Source organism: Dunckerocampus dactyliophorus, chromosome 8 (assembly GCF_027744805.1).
Source record: "Dunckerocampus dactyliophorus isolate RoL2022-P2 chromosome 8, RoL_Ddac_1.1, whole genome shotgun sequence".
In the NCBI taxonomy this organism is placed as follows: Eukaryota; Metazoa; Chordata; class Actinopteri; order Syngnathiformes; family Syngnathidae; genus Dunckerocampus; species Dunckerocampus dactyliophorus.
Genome location: NC_072826.1, coordinates 4,201,849 through 4,223,301, shown reverse-complemented (window position 1 = coordinate 4,223,301; position 21,453 = coordinate 4,201,849). Strand labels below are relative to the sequence as shown.

Sequence of the window (21,453 nt, the reverse complement as noted above, 5' to 3'; positions counted from 1 at the left end):
ACAAACAAAAAGCATTGTCCTATTTTTAAAAAATATTTTAAAAAGTTGTAATTAAACCAGTTTTTCTATATATTTATTTAAATCTATGTATATATTAATCTGATTTTTGTATTGATAAATATCAAAAATTGAGCTGTATTATGTGGCAATGGTTTTGACTTAAAACAACTTTGCTGTGTGTTGGATTGAATAAGAGGACTTTACATTTGCATTAATAAATACTTGATTATAAAGTAACAAAAAATATAATTTTTTTGTTAAATGGCAATCATTTGGACTTAAAAACTATTTATGCTGAAATGAATTATAGAATTTGGCAGTTGTAATTAAATATTAATATTTAGTGTTCATATTTTATTAAATGAAACAAAAAGCATATGTATATACTGTATATGTGCACACACACACACACACACTCATACATACAAATATAATTGATAATATAATTGAAATATAATTGATAATATAATTGAAAAAATTACATGATTTATATGTTTTAATTAAAATAGATTAAAATAAATAAAAAAAAATTGTGTATATATACACACACAAAAAATATATTTTTTAAATAAAATATTTTTTCAAATTACATTTTTGTAGATGTTTTTGTTACATCGTTAAAACTGTAATTCAATAATAAAAAAATAAAATTAAAATTTGTTCCATTTTGAATTGAATTAATAATTTTGCGCTTGTAATTAAATATTTTTGTATTCGCAAAATTGACTATAGTTAAAGCATGCACTTATTAAAGAAAAGTATACAAACAAACAAAACAAAATCCCCCCCCCCCAAAAAATATTAATAAAACCAAAATCCATAAAGTGTGGACATTTTTTCACTTTTTGTAGTATGGCAATGATATGGACTTTATAAAAAAAAAACAACAAATACACAAATTTGAATTAGAAAATAAAGACGCCACATTGTACAGTATATTGCACATAAAAATGGTGCTAAAGTGCGCTAAGGCAAATAAAATTGGTTAAAATATGAGAAAACAACATTTTGACAAAAGGACAGTAGAAATACAAACGCTGACATGACCCAACCTTTATTCTGTACACGGAACAAACGAAGTGGTGTGATGTAGAGTCTCTGTGCTTGGATGCGTGTTTGCTTCTGAAGGTGCGCAGTAGAAATTAGCCCTACAGAATAGTTGACACCACGGAGGGAGAGGGAGCACGTGTAAACATACAGCAGCAAGGCACAAACAGAAATAATTCCACTGTGAGATGATGACAACAAACACAAACACAATCCAGGTTAGCGACAGACATCATTTCAAAGCTCACACATTGGTTTTCCAGTAAACAGGATTTTTCCTTTTTTTGGGGGGGGGGGGGGGGGGGGTGTCAAGCTAATTGATAGAATGTCATGCAGGACAACATTGATGATTATTGGCCGTAAATGTTGTACAAAAGTGGTGTCACATTCTCTTGGAATTAAAAAAAAAAAAAGAAAAAAGTGGTAGAACTCGACGTGAGTGTCGGCTAAAAGTTGTCACAAAATGAGGGTTAAATATTCATTTCAAGGGGGAGTATAAATAGTAAAAGTGGGACAAAGTATGCGAGACAAAAGATGCGATGCTTGTGTTCGTTTGCCCTTCCAGGAATCTCCAATTTTTCCAATATGAGGAGCAGTTCATCGTCACACGCTCGCCGGCGTCTCTCATGCAGCGTCCTGACACAAAACACAAACACAACAGCTTCACATAACAAATGAGCAACATTTTGCTTTCACACGCCCACTTTGAGAGCTGCTGGGGTTCATCACTCATTCATTCATCCACGTATTCATTCATTCCAGGTCAGCAGGGTGCGTATCATACAATCAGATTGCTGTAAAGTGCAGGCGTGGATTGGCTCTTGGCACATTCTAAAAATACCGTTCAGCAAGGAAGAAAAAAACCCAGCAAAAATGGAAAAAAAGAGCACAGGAAAAAAAAATAGCATAAAACTGAAAAATTAAAGGAAAAAAACACGAGAAACAAACAAAAGCTAAGAATATCGTTGCAATTTTTTGGAAAATTAGCATGTGGGGGGGGAAAAAAGTGAGAATATTGCAATAATAAAGTCAAAATATTATGATAGTAACATCACAATATTACAAGGAAAAAAATGTCCAAAAGAATGTTAAAATTTGTTTAAAAAAAAAACAACCAAAAAACAACATTTTACAAGAATAAAGACCAAATATTAAGAGAGTAATGTCATGATATTGGGGGGGCAATAGCATCAAGCTGAAAAATTTAAGGAAAAAAGTCCTAATATGAGAAAGAATAAAGTTGCAATTTTTGGAAAATTACCTTAGGAAAAAAAGTTCTAATATTACAATAATAAAGTCAACACATAATAATAACAGCATTATATTACAAGAAAAAAATTGTACAAGAAGAAAGTTGAAATTGGTAAAAATAAAACAAAACAGCAAAAATTGATTTTATAAAAGATCAAATATTGAGAGGATAAATATTATAATATTGAGAAAAAAATTGAAAGGAAGAAAAGTCCTAATGTGAGAAACAAACAAAACAAAGAATAAAGTTGCAATTTTCGCTAGAGAGCCACAATATCCTTTCTTTCCGGACTAATGCTGATAACTTTCTGCTTCTCAAGACTGATGTGATACAGATAACTTTTTTATATCTACTTAAGTGTAGTTTGTGCACACCTGGAGGTAAGAAGGAACAAGTTAGGAATTGACCAAGTGTACCTGTTGATTTGTCCTAATCAAATATCATGACATTACTTCTACTACTACTACTACTACTACTACTACTACTACCACATCACTACTATCAGGAGAACCAGAGTATAGAGCGGGAGGCGCCACCTGCTGTGGCCCAGCAAGGTGTACTGTATTCGGACACATGCACCGCGAGCAACCCGGTGTGACGCTACAGAGGTCTCTGGCAAACCTTTTGCACTTTTCAAACGCCGCGGCACAACAAGCCATAGGCGTCGTAGCGATGCTGGCGTTTCAGGTGGCTGATAAGGTTTTTAGTACCTCTTTTTAAAAATAGAATAATCCAACAAACAACCGTGTCCCCCCAAAAAAGTTTTTCTTTAAAGAAAGCACAAAACGGGCAATACCTGCTTTAGTTGCATGGTGACAATATTTTTTTTCTTCTATGTAATAAATCAAATTAAGAAGGGCTATTAACGTCCTTTGAAGTGCTGTAAAAAAGCCAAAGAAAAAGGCAAAAATGCCCAGAATGAATAATTTGAGTTCAGGGGTTTCAACTTTTTCGGACTTTAAAGGCATATTTGCCTCAGAAATTCTAATCAAAATGTAAATCAGACGACTTGTGGGGCGTTTGAGGTGGACCCCCATCGCACATGCATCCTACCTTCAGAAGAGGCCGCAGTCTTTCAGGTTGTTTTTGATGATGACGTCGGTGACGGCGTCAAAGACAAACTGCACGTTCTTTGTGTCGGTGGCACAGGTGAAATGCGTGTAGATCTCCTTGGTGTCCTTCTTCTTGTTCAGGTCCTCGAACTTGGTCTGAATGTAGCTGGCCGCTTCGTCAAACTTGTTGGCCCCTGAGAAGAAGACCACGGTTGGAGAGCTGCTTTTACTTTTGGAGCCCTGCCGAGGGGCCCCCTGTGCTCTAGCGAACGGCAGCTGGAGCCGAAGAATGCAGATTTAGCCTGTACACAACTTGAGATTCATGGAGTATGTTATTAAAACGAAGCTTACTACGGTGCACCACTGGGATCCGATATCCTTTTAAAAGCCCCAGAAATGAGCAGGGCCTTTTTAAAAACAGCAGAATGCTCCTGTCATGTCGGCCAGGGGTGTCCAAAATAAAGAATAAAGTAAAAGGCAAAAGTTAGAACTTTATGGGAATAATGTCAAAATATTATGAGAAGAAACTATAGTTGAGTGAAGTTGAAATATTTGGAAATTTGTTTAAAATTTGTATATATATTTTTAAAAAAGCAACAGCAGAAATGAAAAAAGCTGAAATTTTAGGAGAATAAAGTTGTATTTTAACGATAAAAAAGTAGCAATTTTATGGGAATACACTTGTAATATTATGAGGAAAAATAATGTCAGTTTAGTAGCATAAAGTTGAAATATTACAGAAAGGTTTTTTTTTTCCTTTTTAAAAGAAAGACATATGAGAAACAAACAATAAAATTGTAATTTTTGGAAAATTAGGTTGGGAAAAGGTTCTAGTCCTAGTAGAATAAAGTCAAAGTATTATGGAAATCAAGTCATTTTAGTAGCATGAAGTTGAAATATTAAAAGGAAAAAAATATTTTTATGTCATAATATGACAAAAAGAAAAGTTACAAGAGGAAAGTTGAAAAGAAATTGTTGGGAAACGTAAAAACACCCCAGCAGAAATGGGGACAAAACGGCTGTAGTTTTCAGAGACTTTAAGAGAAAAAAGTGTAATTGAATGGCGAAAAAAGAAAAATGAAAATAAATTCAATATTATGAGGAAAAAAATCATGTCATTTTAGTACCATAAGTTGAAATATAAAATGATTTTTTAATTTTTATTTTAAATAGATATAATATTTTGAGAAACAAAAAAAGAATAAAATAGAAATTTTAGGAAAGTTAGGTTGGGGAAAAAGTTACAGTACTCTTAGAATAAAGTCAAAATCGAATGGGAATAAAGTCATAACAGCAAAACTGAAAAGAAATAGTTGGGAAATAAAAAATTAAAGAAAGGGGAAAAAACAGCTGTAATTTTACAAGAATAAAGTCAAACCTAAGAGAAAAGTCATAATCAAATGGAGGAAAAAAAGTAGCAATTTTATGAAAATAAACTTATGGGAAAAAAGAACGAGATGAGATGACTAAGATGAAATGCAGCTTCTTCTTGAAATACACGGTCATGGAAAAATGATTAAACCACCCTTGTTTCTTCAGTTTCTTGTTCATTTTAATGCCTGATACAACTAAAGGTGCCTTTGTTTGGACAAATATAACAATGACAGCAAAAATAGCTCATAAGAGTTACATTTTTTGGCAGTACAATGCTATAGTAGCTACTCCTGTAAGAACTTAGGTGATTTTGGTTATCATGATGAAAACCAAGGAAGTTGCTAGATATAAACTCTTATTTGTTATCATTATATTCGTCCAAACAAATGTACCTTTAGTTGTACCGGGCATTAAAATGGATCAATGAACTGAAGAAACAAGGCTGGTCTAATCATTTTTTCCATCACTGTATAACTTCTTAGCATATCTTCACAAAATATCAAAGTGGCAAAGTTGCATCCTTTCATTTTTCACTACGTGGCCCTCGCTGGAAAAAGTTTGGACACCCCTGATATCGACGATCTTTGCCTAGCGTGTTTTTCTCAAGGTCGGTTCTGTAGAGGAGCTTAAGGTGGTACTTTGTGTAGGAGAAGTATGTTGTGGGTACCTGAGTATTCTGGGAAGCAGATGGTGACGGGGCTGCGCGTGATCTTCTCCTCAAAGAGGTCCTTCTTGTTGAGGAAGAGGATGATGGAGGTCTCTGTGAACCACTTGTTGTTGCAGATGGAGTCGAACAGCTTCATGCTTTCGTGCATGCGATTCTACAAGAGAGGAGGACGCCCGGTGAGCTGCGACGAGCTGCCACCAGGGGGAGCTGTTGTCCCATAACTCAAACGGCAAGAGCTCCAGCTTGTGTGCGCGCTTTCATTCAATTCCTAACCTGTTCAAATAATTGAGGTCAACCGGTTCAAGTCACATGCATTCCATTAAGCAGGTAATTAGTTTAACAGTAAAATGGATGGTGCAGTATTATGTTAAAAGCCTCGTTACGTCCTCACCATCTCCTCATCCTCCGCCAGCACCAGGTCGTATGCACTCAGCGCAACGCAGAAGATAATGGCGGTGACTCCCTCGAAACAGTGGATCCACTTCTTCCTCTCTGAACGCTGGCCTCCAACATCAAACATCCTGCAAGGAAGCCAGGAGGAGACACACGCCGGGTTAGAACGTTTAACTAGTGCAGGGGTGTCCCAAGTGCGGCCTGGCGGCACATTCTAAAAATATCATTGAACAAGAAACCTTAAAAAAACAGCAGCAGCAGCAATCATGGAAAACTCAGCAGTAATTTAACAAGAAGAAAGTCAAAATATTAAGAGAAAAAAAAAGTCATTTTCTAACGAGAAAAAAGTGGTAATTGTAGAATAAACTTGTAATATGAAAAAGACATTTTAGTAGCATAGAATTTCTTTTTTTCCGTCGTAATATTATTAAAAACAAAGCAAAGTTGTACTTTTTGGAAAATTGGATAAATAACAGAGTTGAAATGTTAAAGAAAAACAGTTTTTTTTAAAAAGTCGTAATATGAGAAACAAACAAAACAAAATAATATTGTACCTTTGTGGAAAAATAGGTTGTTGAAAACTTATATTATATTATAGGAGTCCTTACAGGAGTCCATCCATCTTCTACCGCTTATCCGAGGTCGGGTCGTGGGGGCAGCAGCCTAAGCAGGGAAGGCCGGACTTCCCTCTCCTCGGCTACTTCGTCCAGCTCCTCCCGGTGGATCCTGAGGCGTTCCCCAGGCAATTGAGAGACATAGTCTCTCCAACGTGTCCTGGGTCTTCCCCGAGGCCTTCTGCCGGTTGGACGTGCCCTGAACACCTCCCCCGGGAGGCGTCCTGACCAGATGCATGAGCTACCTCATCTGGCTGCTCTCAATGCGGAGGAGCAGCGGTTCTACTCAGAGTTTCTCCCGGATGACAGTGCTTCTCACTTTGTCTCTAAGGGAGAGCCCAGCCACCCTTCGGAGAAAACTCATTTCGGCTGCTTGTACCCGCCATCTTGTCCTTTCAGTCACTACCCAAAGAAAAATGACCACAGGTGAGGGTAGGAATGTAAAAATTGAGAGCTTTGCCTTTTTTGCCTTTGCACCCTCACTCTATCACGGTTTTTCAAAAATGAATAAATGATCGCTGCTTTGAGGTTGCATACGGTCTATTAACAGTAAAAATATACGTGCATATTTAAGCAAGTTGTACGTATTCATGACTTAAATGAAGCATTTTCATAAAAATGACGAAATGAAGGAAAATACAAATATAAGGCATTCAAAAGACCTGTGTGCGCCTTTAAGCGGCGGGCCTGGGAAGTGACGCCTGTGACATCAGCTGGCTCCAGTTGACTGTACTGTACTGTACTGTGTACCGTGTCAGTACAGACCCATTTATCAAACGTTTGAAGACAAAAACCTGCTCATACATCCTCCACATCAGCCCATTAGTATCCCACACAAGTCCCGAGGACATATTTTATGTGCTGCATAAATCTGTAGTTTTAATCGACCAACAAGAATGTGAGGGGTGAGGATCTCATTCATGTACACTCTGTAGTAATAATAATAATAATAATAATAATAATAATAATAATAGTCATAATAATTATGGAGTAGGTGAGCACTGATGGGTTTATATGTGTTTTTACAAGAGAGTGGGTGGTCTGCTTTTCCTGCAGGATGATTCTTACTTGAAGTGCAGCTCCTTGAATGTGAAGTGAGTCTCCACGATGCCGGTGGTCTTGACCCGAGTTCGCAGAACATCCTGCTGGGTGGGGATGTAATCTGCTTTGGCTATCCTCTCCAGATCGTTCAGGTAGCTACAAAGACAGCCAGGCAAGAGGGAACTGAAAACACTGAAAATGGTGCACAGTTTTTACAGCTGGAGCCTAAAATCTGCCAACATGCTGCTTAAAGGAAAAGTGCACTTTTGGGGGAATTTCGCCCATCGCCCACAATACTTACACAAGACATGAACACACACGTCTCTCTTTTCTGTGCGTTTTAAAGATAAAAAAAAAAACAGCTACAAAGAGACAGTTAAGAATGGGACACACCTATTCCGACGAAAAGCCTTCTGAAAAAACCTCTAACAACGCTCCATTTACCGTTACCTGTTATTGTAGGCGCTCGCGCCAAATAACTACTTTATGTGCGTAGTGACACCTCGCCACACCACTATGTGAAATCAATACCCCCAGGAAGGAAGTTCCGCTAATGCTTAAAATGACCAAAATACTGAAAGTATTACATGTTATCATGAACAAAAATATTCTATTTATAAAGAAGGAATCCTACTTGGCGGAAATTCACTTATCGTGGTCGAGTCTGCAACCAGTTAACCGCCAATTAACCACTGTACAACATTTTAAACCTACTGTATACTGCTCAACTGTAAGTCTGAAAAGTAGGTTCCCTTTAACGTGTCTTTCTGATGTTTCACGTACTATATTACCCAGACGACGGTCGATCAGCGATTATTTGTGATGCAGCCTGTCCTCGCTTCCGGCAGCATTGCATCATCATCCTGGCCAGCTGGGAGCTCGGCGAGCCCTGTCAGCCATTGTTGCTTCGCACACACACACACACACGTGTAACATTCAGCCTTTCATCACCAGTGAGCCTTGACAACTGTTAAAAAAAAAAAAAAAAAAGAAGTCATCCTAGCAGACGCTCTTTTCAGTTCAGGATGCACACAAGGAAACAGATATTACTGTACTGTGTGTGCTAGCCGAGGTTGGCGAGGGTTTTTTCCGCCATCAGGCCAGATGATTGTGCTCATCAGCTTGCAATATTAAAGAATGCAACCGCAGGGACGACTAAATAATCAGGTAATAGGTGCTAGAGCCAGTCTCTATGGCTCTCTGGGGAGGTCAAAGTAGGCTTTCCAGACAGACCGAGCGTAGGAAAGAGACACCATTAGATTCACGGTGATCTCTGCGGGAGTATCAGCAATCATTTCGCACAATGATGCCAACAAACACCACGATAAGGAGTGCAAGATGGGAACATGTATGCATTTAAAAGTGCAGTTTTCTCACGCGCTAGCTTGCATTTACATATAGTGGTGAATTACATCATGCGGATGGCATGTGGACAGACGCATGTTACAATAACGAAATAAGCTTTCCTCAAAAGTGTTGACAAATGTTTCTAATTGCAGTCTGTTTCGTGGTTGAATACGGCCTATTATTAAAAAAAAAAAAAGCATATTTAAGAAAATTGTACATATTCGTGGCCTAAATGAAGCATTTTCACGCATAAAAATGTCTAATTTAACTAAGTAAATGAAGTAAAATACAACACAAGGCAGAAGCATTCTAATTGTGAATGTAGTATTCTACATTGGCCACTAGGTGTCAGTAATTGTTCAGTGAGACAAGGACCAGACACCAGAAAAGGCATTTGTTGCAGGTTTAAGTGGTCTCACAACAGACACAATAACATAATAAGAACACGGGCTACGGTTGGCCATAACCCACGACGAGCTAAAACTCAACTCTAAACCTCCAGCGTCACTTCCTGTCCTCCACACATCTGTCCGCCCACCACTAAGGTCCCCTAGGGAACACATTTACTGTGACACACACAAGCAGGAGTTGTACTTAGGTCTTAAATGGCTTATTTACTCTTATTATGTCTACTATATTGGGTAGTACGAGTGTAAAGCTATTTAAAGCCGCCATTACAATTCATTGATGAGACAATAGCCACAGCAGGAAATACGCTGTCTATGCTACCGTGCGAGTCTGTTATGTTATTTAAGTCTAATGTGTCTTATTTTCTCTGAATATGTCTACTATACTGGGTAATAGGAGTCTAAAGGTGACTATAGGGGTGTTATTTCATGCCTAGAGGGCTCTAATCGTGTTAAAAACCGTATTTAGGAGATTGTAAACAGGTTTTCCATACCGTAACTACAAAAGTATTCCAGTTATTAATGTTGAATCCTACTTTGCAGAAATTCACTTATCGCTGTCAGTTTTGGACCCAATTGACCGCCATAAACGAGGGACGACTGTACAGCAAAAATAAATCAGTCACTTGGTGTCAGTCATTGTTCGGTGAGGCCAGCACCGAAGCACCAGATTTGAACAACCGGCTTTTATTGCTATTCAAGCCGTTTGAATAACACAAAAGCCACAACAATTGGAATTACTGTGAATGTTCCAAGTAATCAAGTAATCGCCGGGGCCTCCAGTGAACGAGTTGGCATTCACAACTGTGGCTGTAGTCAACCTCCTGATGTAGTTTTTACTCCAAAACTCCAAAAGATGGCAGCAGTTGCATTTGAAGTAGGAGTGGTCTGCTTTGGTCAGCTTTATCTACCTCTGCATGCGCTTTGAAATGTCGGTTGCACTTGGTGGTGTGAAAGTCAAAATAGCTACATTTTCCCGTTTCCAAATCATGACACATTACATTACACACACTCACTAGGCCGCCGAATCATTGAGCTGGTATTCCCGCGAGCGTGCAAAGCAGCTCTGTATGCCGCCGTCAGCCCACAGTCGCCTGATCACGTTGGCCAGGTCATCAGGGAGGAGACCCTGCTCCTCAGCCGTGGCAGACAAAGCAAAGAGCTGCTGGGCGTCATCCTGCAGGAGCACACGCACGCACACACACACGCACGCACGCACACACCAGAATGTTAGAAGAAACAAGTCATTATTTTAAAAGAAAAAGAACACAAGAATACACACAAAGTAATAATATCACAATGAATTACTAATTTATGAGAATAAAGAAGTCATTTTGAGCATAATGGCCGCCACACACGGGAGGCGACATCGCCTCGAGTCTATTCATTTTCAATGGAACCTGCGCGTGTCACCGTCCAGCCAAGCGACGCGTGAAATTCGTGCGTGTGAAAGTTTGTGTGACGCGAGTCTTGCGACGCGATCCCAGCAGCTTGGGAACTCGTTGGCACAGTTATCTTCAATACTAGCAAGATCCGGTACTAGCAAGAGTCCTCGATCAACACCGGTCGCTTTTCCTCCTCTGAACTACTTTTATACCCCGATATTCCCTCCACATCTGACAGCCAATCAAACCGTGGGAGACTCGTACAATTCCCTCTGGGTGTGAATGTGTCGCTCACCCGTGTATCTGGTCACAATCGTTTGTCGCCTCCCGTGTGCATGGTCTCATACGCGATGGCGATGCATTTGCCAATCGCGGCCGTTTGTCGCCTCCCGTGTGTGGCGCCCATAAAGGACTACGTACTTTTCCGAGGGAAAAAATTTGATATTACAAAAATAAATCTGTAATTTTATGACAGCAAATGAGTAATTCTATGAGAAAAAAGTCATGAGAATAAAGTGGTAAATTTACGAGAATAAAAATGATAAGAAAAATTTCATTTTAAGAAAATAAAGCTGTATACATTTTTTTTTTTCATTTTATAAGGAAAAAAAGCCATGAAATTATGAGAAAAGTATTATTTTTCTGAGAAAAAAAAAAATCATTACAAAAATAAAATTACGTTCATGGGAACATAGCAGTACTTTTCTGAGAACAAAAAATGACCTTTATGATGAAAAAAATATAATAAAGATTTTCAGAGAAAATCTTATACTAAGAAAATAAAGCTACAATTTTTATGAGAATAAAGTAGTCATTTTATGAGAAAGACATTATATGAGAATAGAGTAGTAATTTTACATGAAGACAGGAGTATTGTGTTATTTAAAAAAAATGATATTACAGCAACCTTGCCTCTCGCCCGATGGCAGCTGGGATAGGCTCCAGCATACCCCCGCGACCCCAATGAGGAAAGGTGGCATAGAAAATGGACGGATGAATATTACAGCAATATGGCTGTCATTTTATGAGAATAAAGTACAGCAATGTGGAACTAAACTGCTGCTAGTCATTTTATGAAGAACAAATTTGCCATTCTCCAAGGTAGTACATGAACGATTACACACGAGGGGTGTCACAAGATCTTGCGTGATTAGATTCCTCAGTCACAAAAAGTCTCGTGGGCACAAGGCCTGGGATGATAATAAATAATCACACAATAAATGAAAATTAACTTCATAATTTTGCTGGCCTGCCATGTTTATGAGTGTCTGTTTTCCTCGTCTCTCGCCTCCAAACAGGCAGGAAGTGGGTTCATTCTGTGCATTGGTTTCAGCACCTTCGCACGTTTGTTCCATAAAACAACAGCTTTTTTTGTTGTTGTCGTCCTGTCCAGCCATTAGGGCAGATAGTATTGTTGATCTAAATGCCTCATACGTGCTGAACAGATTTGCTCTGCCAGGGAAAAGTGTGAGATACTCGTTCCCTGTTATACAGAATTTATTTGATGTTTTGTTGCCATGCAAATTTGGAGCGGCCGGACCGGAGCAGGAGGGGATAGAGAAGAAGACAAAATAAAACAGAGGGGGGAGTGCTGGAACAAGAGAACAACGATACAGAGAGAGACAACAGCACCGGCATAAACGAAGTGAGCCCTTTTGTCAGTCATACAGTCTCTTTGTCTTGGTGGGTGGAGGCGGGGCCGCTGCATACACACATTTCTCTTTTTTTCCATCTTTAAAAGTAAAGTAAAATATGTTAAAATCTGAGCGATTCGAAATAATTGGACTTGCCAAAATGATATTTTACTCATTTCAAGCGTACATATTACTTAAGACAAGTGAAATGGTCTAGCAGAGTAAGAAAACATGTCAGAAGTACTTTTGATCTTGATTTCTGATATTTACACTTGCTTATGTTTCAGTGCTTACAGTGCATGTGCACGCGTCAGCGTGGCAATGACGTATGTCTCCCTTTTATAAACCAGCTATGAGCTATTTATTGTTTTCTGAGGCATACATTACAATGTCGGCAGTTAATCCCTCAAAGTGTGGCATATTTTATGTGCAGTACCACATTCCTGTCTGTCCTCTGGGCCTTGCATGATGGACGTGCACGCTCACACTGTGTTGGCCACGGCAATCATGCGTGTGCGTACACACTGTACGCCCACGTGCGGAATTATACGGCATATGTGTGGACTTAGAGTGGAGCCTGGTCACATTTGATGCATTGCTTTCATGTGTGCACACTTAACTTCACATCTTTCTGCTGTCTGCGTATGATTTGCTACCGACGTTGATGGCGGTGTGTTTATTCACATTTGTTCTGTAACAATTAGCTTGACTCATGAACTTGCAAGTGAGTGCATGATAATTACAGCTCCGGGCTAATAATGCTGTCCTTTTGAAGCCCGAGTCCAAAGCCTGGCAACGACAGAATCATTAAGATGGTACAAATTGATGTGATGCATTGCAGAGGAGCTCTGTGGTGTTCAAAGAGGGAGCTGGGCCTTTTAAATCGTCTCATGGAGGTCAGTGAAGAGCGTTTCATGTTATTTCGCGTATACTCACTGGTCACAACATTAGGTACACCTGTAGAACTGCAGTGCACTTGTTGACCACTTGCAAACGACAACCTCAATAATAAACAAACTACTCCACATGAACACAAAATGCTCCTAATTTCTGATAAACGAGTGCACACTTGATGATGCAGTGCTAGTAAGAGTGAGCACACCCCTCACATTTCTGCAAATATTTCATGGTATTATATCTTGAGTTATGTCATGGGACAACGCTGAAAAAAAATGACAATTTAAGTCAAATAAATAAAGTATTCCACAGAGGCGTGGGGGGTATAAAGCTGTCCTTGAACCGTACGTGTGAGTAGAGGCACGGTTTGGGGCTCAATCAGAGTCTGTGTTACTGACACATGAGAAAATAAAAGACAAAAAGGATTTTTTTTTTTTTTAAGGTTTTCTTATATTTTAGGGGTGTCACAAGATCTCGCAAGATGGGCACGAGGCCTGGGATGATAATAAATACATTCATTAACCACACAAGAAATGAAAATGAATTCAATCATTTTGCCAGCCTCAAGATATCGCCATGTACGTGTGTCTGTTTCCCTCGTCTCAGCGCCTTGGTGTGTTTGTTCCATAGAACGACGACATGATCGCTGTGAGGAGGCGGGGCCCGCTAGCATACACACACACACACACACACAGTATATTGTTACATATTTTTAATGTACTTTTCCTAAAATTAAATGTTAAAATATCGTCTTGTCTTGTTCCCGTAGACCCAATCTCATGTGTTGTCTGTATTGTCTAAGTGCTTCTCTGTTCGTTTGAAAGACTAAGTTTAGAATAAATAAATTGGTAGCTAACTCGTTAGCATGCTAGGTTTAAAGCAGCATTCCCCTCTTGTGTCCCTACAGTGATCTCGTAGCCTGCGCATTACAGTTAAGCAATGTGTTGGAAACAAAGCATAACAGGAGCGTACAGGTGACTATAGGGGTGTTATGTCATGTCTACAGGGCTCCAATAGTACTACTAATCAGATTTAGAAAGTCACAAACAGGTTTTCTATGCTGTAACTACCTGTACCAAAATATTCCATTTATTAATATTGAATCTTAATTTGCGGAAATTCGCTTATCGCTGTCGGATCTGGAACCAATTAACCGTGATAAACGCGGGACGATCGCATCTTGATTGTTTGGAAGATAAATACAGAAAGAAAACTTAAAAGGCGCGTCGTTGATGCACGGCCCAGCGGGCTAACAAGTGTTTACCGAGCCTGTAGTTACGACTCCATCCTGGAATGCGTGCGTTTATCAGTCAAGTCTCAACAAACTTAGCTTTCCAACGGCGTATAATACACCTACGCAGACACTGGGGGGTGTTAAACCCCAGCCAGCCAATCCAAAGTAAGCATGGACACATAGAGATGGCGGTTGACGGCGGTTGTGTGGGGTTATCTTACCACTCTGCCAGTGTTGCTGTAGTCTATCTTGAGGCTGACCATGGCTTTGACGATGGCCATGATCGACTGGATGGTGTTACTGTAAACCACAGCGCGGTACTGCTTACACTCGTCTTCCGAGTAGCCGTCCTCATGGATGATCCTGAGGAGATTGACATCATCATCATCATCATCATCATCAGTAGCTCACCAAAGAGGTCGCATTGCAGTGAGCATTGGAAAACGTCTACTATAGTACCATGCTTTGCTTTATAATGTTGGAATTCATCTTTCCCCTCAATGAACCACAGCTCCCAAGTGCTGGCAGCACTCATGCAGCCCCAGACTATGATGCTGCCACGCCCATGCTTCCAGTTAGCAGTTACCTTACTACTCACTTGTGTGTTGTCAGCTATTTAGACAATGACGGTGGTGTGTTAACTCACTTGTGGAATACAGACTACTCTAATATGTATACAGAAATATACAAGTTGGCTTTCTACAGTATTGCATTTAGGTATGAGATACTGTACTTTTTTATATTTTTGCAGCTTTTCTGATAGCATTGCATCATTTATTGAGTTAAATCTTAAATATGCACACAAAGAATAGGTCATCGGAAAGTTTAACAATAAAATAAATAATTAAAAAGGCTAAGTAATACAGAAAAATAAGCATTTTTAGAAAATGTACACATCGACAAATAAATCCTCCATAGTTGCAGTAAGACAAATAAAGTAAAACAGCATTGTGTTTAAATAGCCACAAAAGCAGTAAACAAACATGCACTCTTATTAAATGTACAAAAGACAGCAGCACAAAACACAAAAAGGCTTCATTTCTCACCCAAATTCCAATTAAAACCGAGTCTTGTCGTTGTAAAGGACGATTTTATTCATTTTCATTTGTGATCGTCCACCTAATGTGTCCAGTGAGCTTCCTACATGTGTACTTCTTTCTTCATCACTTCTGTTATTACCGTGCACCTAAACGAGGAATTTAACTGTCTATTGCTGAGATGGAATATTCTGGACTGATGAATCAAACCGCTGAGGGTGCTCAGGAGGTCGTAATCATATTAACTCTCAAGTGAAAGCACTTGCTGCTTGACGGCAGTCGTCATTTAACAGACACATTGCCTCATTTGGAAAATTTGGATTTGCTTTGTCTTTCTCTGTGTGTGTGTGCGTGTGTCTGTGTGTTTGTGTGTGTGTGCGTGCGTGTGCGTGTGGAGGAGTTTAATAATCAATTCATGTTGCAGGCTGACACACATGCATGTTTGTGCTCGTGTTAAAAATGGTGTTTAAAAAAAAAAAAAACAAGAAAAAAAAGGTGTCATACTGTTCTTGCTTTGAGCTCATAAAATATGGATCCAGTGCCCAGCTAGCCTCGAGGAATGTGAATAATAAAGCCAGTTAGGGTCCTGCACGTGTTCTGATTGGTGCTCAGGCCGAACATCACGCTGCGTTTCTTGCACTCCGAGTGGCAAAAGGCAAGCGCAGCCAACAGACATCCCTGGGACACCACAGAGATGATCTGCGATCAAACCGCTGCATGGTTACTGCAAATATTGAGCGGTTACGTTCTGAGGAAGCCAGGAGGATCTGTCTGGGGGGTTGACAGCGTGAGCACACGTGAAGCTCTGCTTTTAGATGGTTTCCCATCTAATATTTTTATTTACGGTTTATCTATTTGAGACCATCACACTTATATAGGGTTGCAAAAATTTGAGGGGGAAAAAAAAAAGGCTACGGAAGTCAAAAAATGGATGCAAATTAATGAATTCATTAATGTAAATTAATAGCAAAAGACGTCAATAGACATCTTTGGCAGTGAAAGAGTTAAATGTGACTTCAGTGTAGCCACTCCTAGGCCAGGTGTTTGCCGCAGGTGTAGCTTGGTGAGGTGTAGCTTCTCCGTGTAGCCCCTGCAAGTCGTAGCTTCTCTGAAGCCCGGTGCTAGCTCGCCACAGTTTCTCCTGGTGTGAGGCGTAGTTGCTCCGAAGCATGGCATTAGCCGCTGCTTGGCCAGGTGTGAGGCGCAGACACTCTGAGGCCCGGTGCCGGCTGCAGATGGCGCTTATATTGAGGGGTAGCTGTTCCGGGGCTCAGTTTTACCCTCTTTTTCCAAAGGTCGGTGCTAGCGGGAGATGACGCCTGTAGCGAGGTGTAGCTTTTCTGGAGTTACAGCGCAAATCTAGTCTATATCGATATGAACGATATGTTTGTTTTTGATATGGTGCTTCAAAGAAATACCAACATATGACGCAGCCCTAGTGACTCATTTATTTATCATCATCCCAGGCCGTGTGCCCAATCTGGTCGCACTTTAATCTTGAAGGATCTTGTGACACCCCAGGCTTGTGTATGGATGTATACGTGTTGTGTAAAATTTGTTTTACCCCAAATTTGCATTTAATAGCATTTTATCATTTTCTTTCAAGTCCTACGGAAAATGTCAAATTGAACAGTTCTTAAAAAAAAAAAAAAAAAATACAAAAAATACAAAAAATACAAAAATCCCGAGCTAAATTTTCAATAGGAATGAATGATGTAAAAGATGGCGGCACCCTGCGTGGCAACCTGGGATGCTCCGATCAGGGTTTTATGCTGCCGATTGCGATAACGATCATCCATGAGTGAGATCGGCCAATACCGGATTAACTGTACAACTTTCTATTTATTTACAATGAGTGGTATTGGACAATTCCAATACCAATGGCGGCTCAATACGGGTGTTGGCAACCCTACGTGGCACAGCACACATGTAGGGTTTGGCGCCGCACGCCGAAAGTTTTTTGTGACCAGCTTTGAAAAGGCATTTATGCCGATCAGTGGCAGAGCCAGAAATGTTTCATTGGGGTGGCCAAGGTGAGACCATTACTCACATAAGGGTGGCAATAAGTTGATACTGAATTCTCAGGAAGGCCAGTGGGGTGGCCGAAGCGTGACCAGGCCACTCCGGCGCTCCGCCACTGCTTTTGGGCCGTCTATTAGAGCAATTAATAGCTGAGCAGTGTGCTGAAGACATGTGTTCAATGCATAGTTTCTGGATTCTGCTCCCCATCACGGCGGCCACACCCGCACGGGGCATAATAAAGTGTTTCAACTCTAAACTCCCTGGTTTCGCAGCCCACTCGTGCTGCTACAGAGAGCTTCCATTATTAACAGATTCATGTACTGAAACACACCAAGCGGAAACGGCAGCTAGGCTGAACTAATATTAACACCACGGAGCTGTGATTGTCCAAATTGTCCCCCAGCCGTGGGGGTGGCCACCGGGGTGGCCGGAGAGTGACCAAGTGACCCCGTAGCTCCGCCACTGATGCCGATCATTTACGGAAATCTACTAAATCGGTGGCCGATCGATCGGAGCATCCCTTGTGGCAACAGAAGCACAGCTTCTACACTCAATTTTGTTACAATCCAGCCTGAAACTTGCAGGATGTGAACAGAAGCTAATAAACGATCCAAAGTCCTTACTGCAGTTACAACAGGCAAGGAGCATTGGAGAAACGCCTTCTCCGACAGCTAGGCGGGATCATTTAGGGGCTAAAGAGAAAAAGACTTACTTCATCTGCTTTACGATGGTGCTCTTCCCAGACTCCCCGGCACCTGTTGGAATAGTCAAAAGATTCAAGTTAGAAAAACCTCAAACGTCTTTGTGAGTTCGTTTGGGGGTTCACGCAATCTCCTCCAGCGTTGACCTGTCAGCGACATCACATGAGCTCCTCTGGGTTGTCTGCTCTTGTTTGGGTTCCTTTTTCTAGTCAGGAGATCAAGCGTAGATTTGCGTGTGGAGAAGAGGGAAGCTTTCAGGCGCAGTGCATCATTAGAGGGAAACTTCAGTCTGTTTGCAGGATTGTGCTACAAATAGACCGTTGAAGCATGCGGCAGGCGGGACGGACACATCTGGGTCTCAAAGTTTCATGGAAATTGGATAAATAGGTTTCACATAATTTACCATAAACCCTTCAGCGTGTTTTTAGTAACGTCAGTAAATGCTCCCCTCGCTCGGCATTCAAAGCTGATGAGTTAACCGGCAAGGCGGGCATATTTGATCTCTGTCGTCGTTGGTATGTCCGTGGCGCTGTCAGGAGGGCGCCACCAAGCGCTGCCACATCACGCCATCTTGACCTAGCTGCCAACAAACATCAGGTCAGAGTGACGACGACGGAATAGGAAGGGGCAGCAGCGCTCCTCTCTCCTCTTTGAGTGACAGAGGATGGCGTGCCAGCTGCAGCAGCACAGGGTGTCAAACGCAACGCCTGAGGCTGCTTCTTCTGTCCTTTCAGCTGATTTCAACCTGCAAGGCATCCTTCAGGGCCAAGTGCTGTCATATAATGCGGTATTAGTCTGCATGCACCATTGAATCTGTCTACAAATAAGACAATATCCTCTATTAAATTAACCTCCAAGTCTCCTATGGTCACCAGGTGAACGGTCTACAAAAATAACAACCACTGGGGTTTCTAATTAAGCAAAAAAACCCAAAAAGTATTAACAGTTGTGGCTGTAGGCAAGCTCCAACCTTATGTACCTTTTAGTGACCCTGCTTTTGAATCTTAAGTAATAATAGCTAAAGCCGTCCATCCGGAGGATTTATCTATTGGTAGATAAACACAATTCATTCAATGATACAATTCAAGGCTTACAATACGATAGCTTGTATAAAAAGTCCCGTTTGTGCCGTAGGAAGAGCTATCAGTCTCTCTGTGGACACACGCATGAATGAAGGTCACCTTCCTGACTCCAGAATAAAACACATCCATTAATATTTCAGGCCCCACGGGGAGGAGAACACGTGACAACACAGGTGAGCGCAGCCTCATTCTTCACGCTCGAGGTGGGCTTTCGGGGGGCAACCTTTTAATACCAGTGTAGTAAAAACCCCATTGAAGTGATCAAAACAAATATAGTGGAGCACAGTACGACGCGAGTGTCGCAAAATATCACATCCGCGTGGCTGCATAGAAGGAGTGTTTAGGTGTTGACACTGAGCAGGATGCAGAGTGATGTTCCATGGAGACCTCTAGAAGCCTAATTAAGTAATCACACATGGGCTCAAATATTTACATGATTGCCAGCAGAGAACATCAAACAGCCGCACATGATGAGCATGTTTAGATTAGCCATTACTGATTGCAGCACCGCAGTGAGGACGGCGCAGCTACTGCATTCACTTGATAGCAAAGACAGTAACACAACGAGGCCTGTCACGATAACAAATGATTGCCAATAAGTGATAGTCAACATTATTTTGAGACCTTTTTTTCATGAATGTAATGATAACATATGGCAAAATAATGCGAGTACCAAAGGTAATTAGTATTGAACATTGTAATTGGAATGCCAAGAGCTTTTAAATCAAATCAATTAAACAAGCATCATAATAAACAAACCAAAAAACAAACGTGACCAGTGAACACAACCTGTTTGATCTTCCACCAAGAAAAAGAAAGACTTCATGTGGGGAAGAGTGCACAGACAGACTGTCAGGATGTGTGCAGGATTCATTTTAACGCGCTCCCTGTACTGATTAATAATAAATAAGATTTACAATAGTGGACCATCTGCGAGCATCCCAGTGCTATTAAAAAAATCCATACTGCAGCACTGACAGCGGAGAGGACATCACCAGTTGGAACACAAGCCTCTCCATGCAAACAAGTTGCATTCTAAAGCTAACTGTGGTCTGCAGTTGTCGCTATTCGTTTTTCATTCCGCATCCTCGAGTGAGTTCAAGTGTAAAAAAAAGCCAAAGCAGAGACCGTTCAGGAATATTAGACGTATTGGATGAAGGAAGATTGCCTGCAGACAAAACTCTTGACACACTCCAAGCAACTATGAGGGCTTTTCAGTCTTTGTGGCGGTCAGGATTTCCATTTCCACTATGCAGTACCGATACAAAGCTACAAAAAAAAAAAAAGCATGTCTGTAATAGAAAGTGGCCAACAGGCTGTGACACACAGTTCATCTGCTATATATCCTGGCTCGCTGCCGCCCCCCGCCCTGCAACCCAATGCTCGCATCCAACAAGCTTTTATAGCCATTAAAAGGTTAACGTCCTGTGGGCGTCGATAAAACTGAGCAGAATGCAAAACAAGCACGCCCTGTGCTCTTCACAAGCTGACACAGCTTAAGTAGTGATGATGTTGTATTATGTAGTGTGTATTCCCCAGCTGACTTTGGGCGAGAGGCGCAGTATGTATGCGCTGTACAGTGTGTGTGTGTGTGTGTGTGTGTGTGTGTGTGTTTGTCTGTCCAGCCTGGCAAAAAGCCCTCTGTGCCATATAATATCCTATTTCCCACCCTGTACATATTTCAAGTGAGGGACAGTCTGTCTAAAAACCAGACGAAAAGACAGGCGTTCAGCGACAGAGTATAGGACTATTGGAGAGGATATACCCACTCGGCCTCGCCCGTCTGTGCCAGTGATACGCAGAGGCGACTCGGACCCGGTTGATCTCCTCAGCTACCTGCCCCCCGCCTCCCAGCCCCCGACGTTGAGGTGCGGTGCCCCTGTTTTTGAACACTTCACTTCCCTAAACTGACAAAGATGAGTGCATAAAATGATTGATTGTTCATTGCCATTTTTGGAACGTTACTAAAAATACAATTACACTGTTCAAAATCTTACTGTTGCACTTGCACTGTCCTAAAAAGAAACACTGTAAACCAGGGTGGCCAAAGTGCGGCCCAGGGGCCATTTTCGGCCCACAGCTTGTTCTTTGTTCTTTCTAATGAGCTATTTTATTATTTGCTTTGTCACCTATGACACAAAGCTTACAGTACAATAAACGATGACATACATTGGATGATCTTAGCATCTTTAATGTACACACCGAAGTGGCTCCCACTCCAGTTTCCTTCACTGCCATGTCAATATTTTTCCATTTTCTTCTGATTA

The 21,453-nt window shown here is 40.8% G+C and overlaps 1 protein-coding gene across 1 annotated transcript in view; it reads right to left on the bottom strand.

The window, feature by feature from the left end:
• Positions 1-859: 859 nt before the first annotated feature.
• Positions 860-21,453, bottom strand: part of gnai2b (guanine nucleotide binding protein (G protein), alpha inhibiting activity polypeptide 2b) — a 36,229-nt gene continuing 15,635 nt past the window's right edge. The window contains exons 2-9 of the mRNA XM_054784411.1: positions 18,116-18,158; positions 14,566-14,707; positions 10,211-10,371; positions 7,468-7,596; positions 5,784-5,913; positions 5,393-5,546; positions 3,353-3,545; positions 860-1,683 (exon numbers count right to left, since the gene is read on the bottom strand). Of these exons, the coding sequence (XP_054640386.1) occupies positions 3,355-3,545; positions 5,393-5,546; positions 5,784-5,913; positions 7,468-7,596; positions 10,211-10,371; positions 14,566-14,707; positions 18,116-18,158 (950 nt within the window). The 3' untranslated portion in view covers positions 860-1,683; positions 3,353-3,354. The remainder of the gene's footprint in view (positions 1,684-3,352; positions 3,546-5,392; positions 5,547-5,783; positions 5,914-7,467; positions 7,597-10,210; positions 10,372-14,565; positions 14,708-18,115; positions 18,159-21,453) is intronic.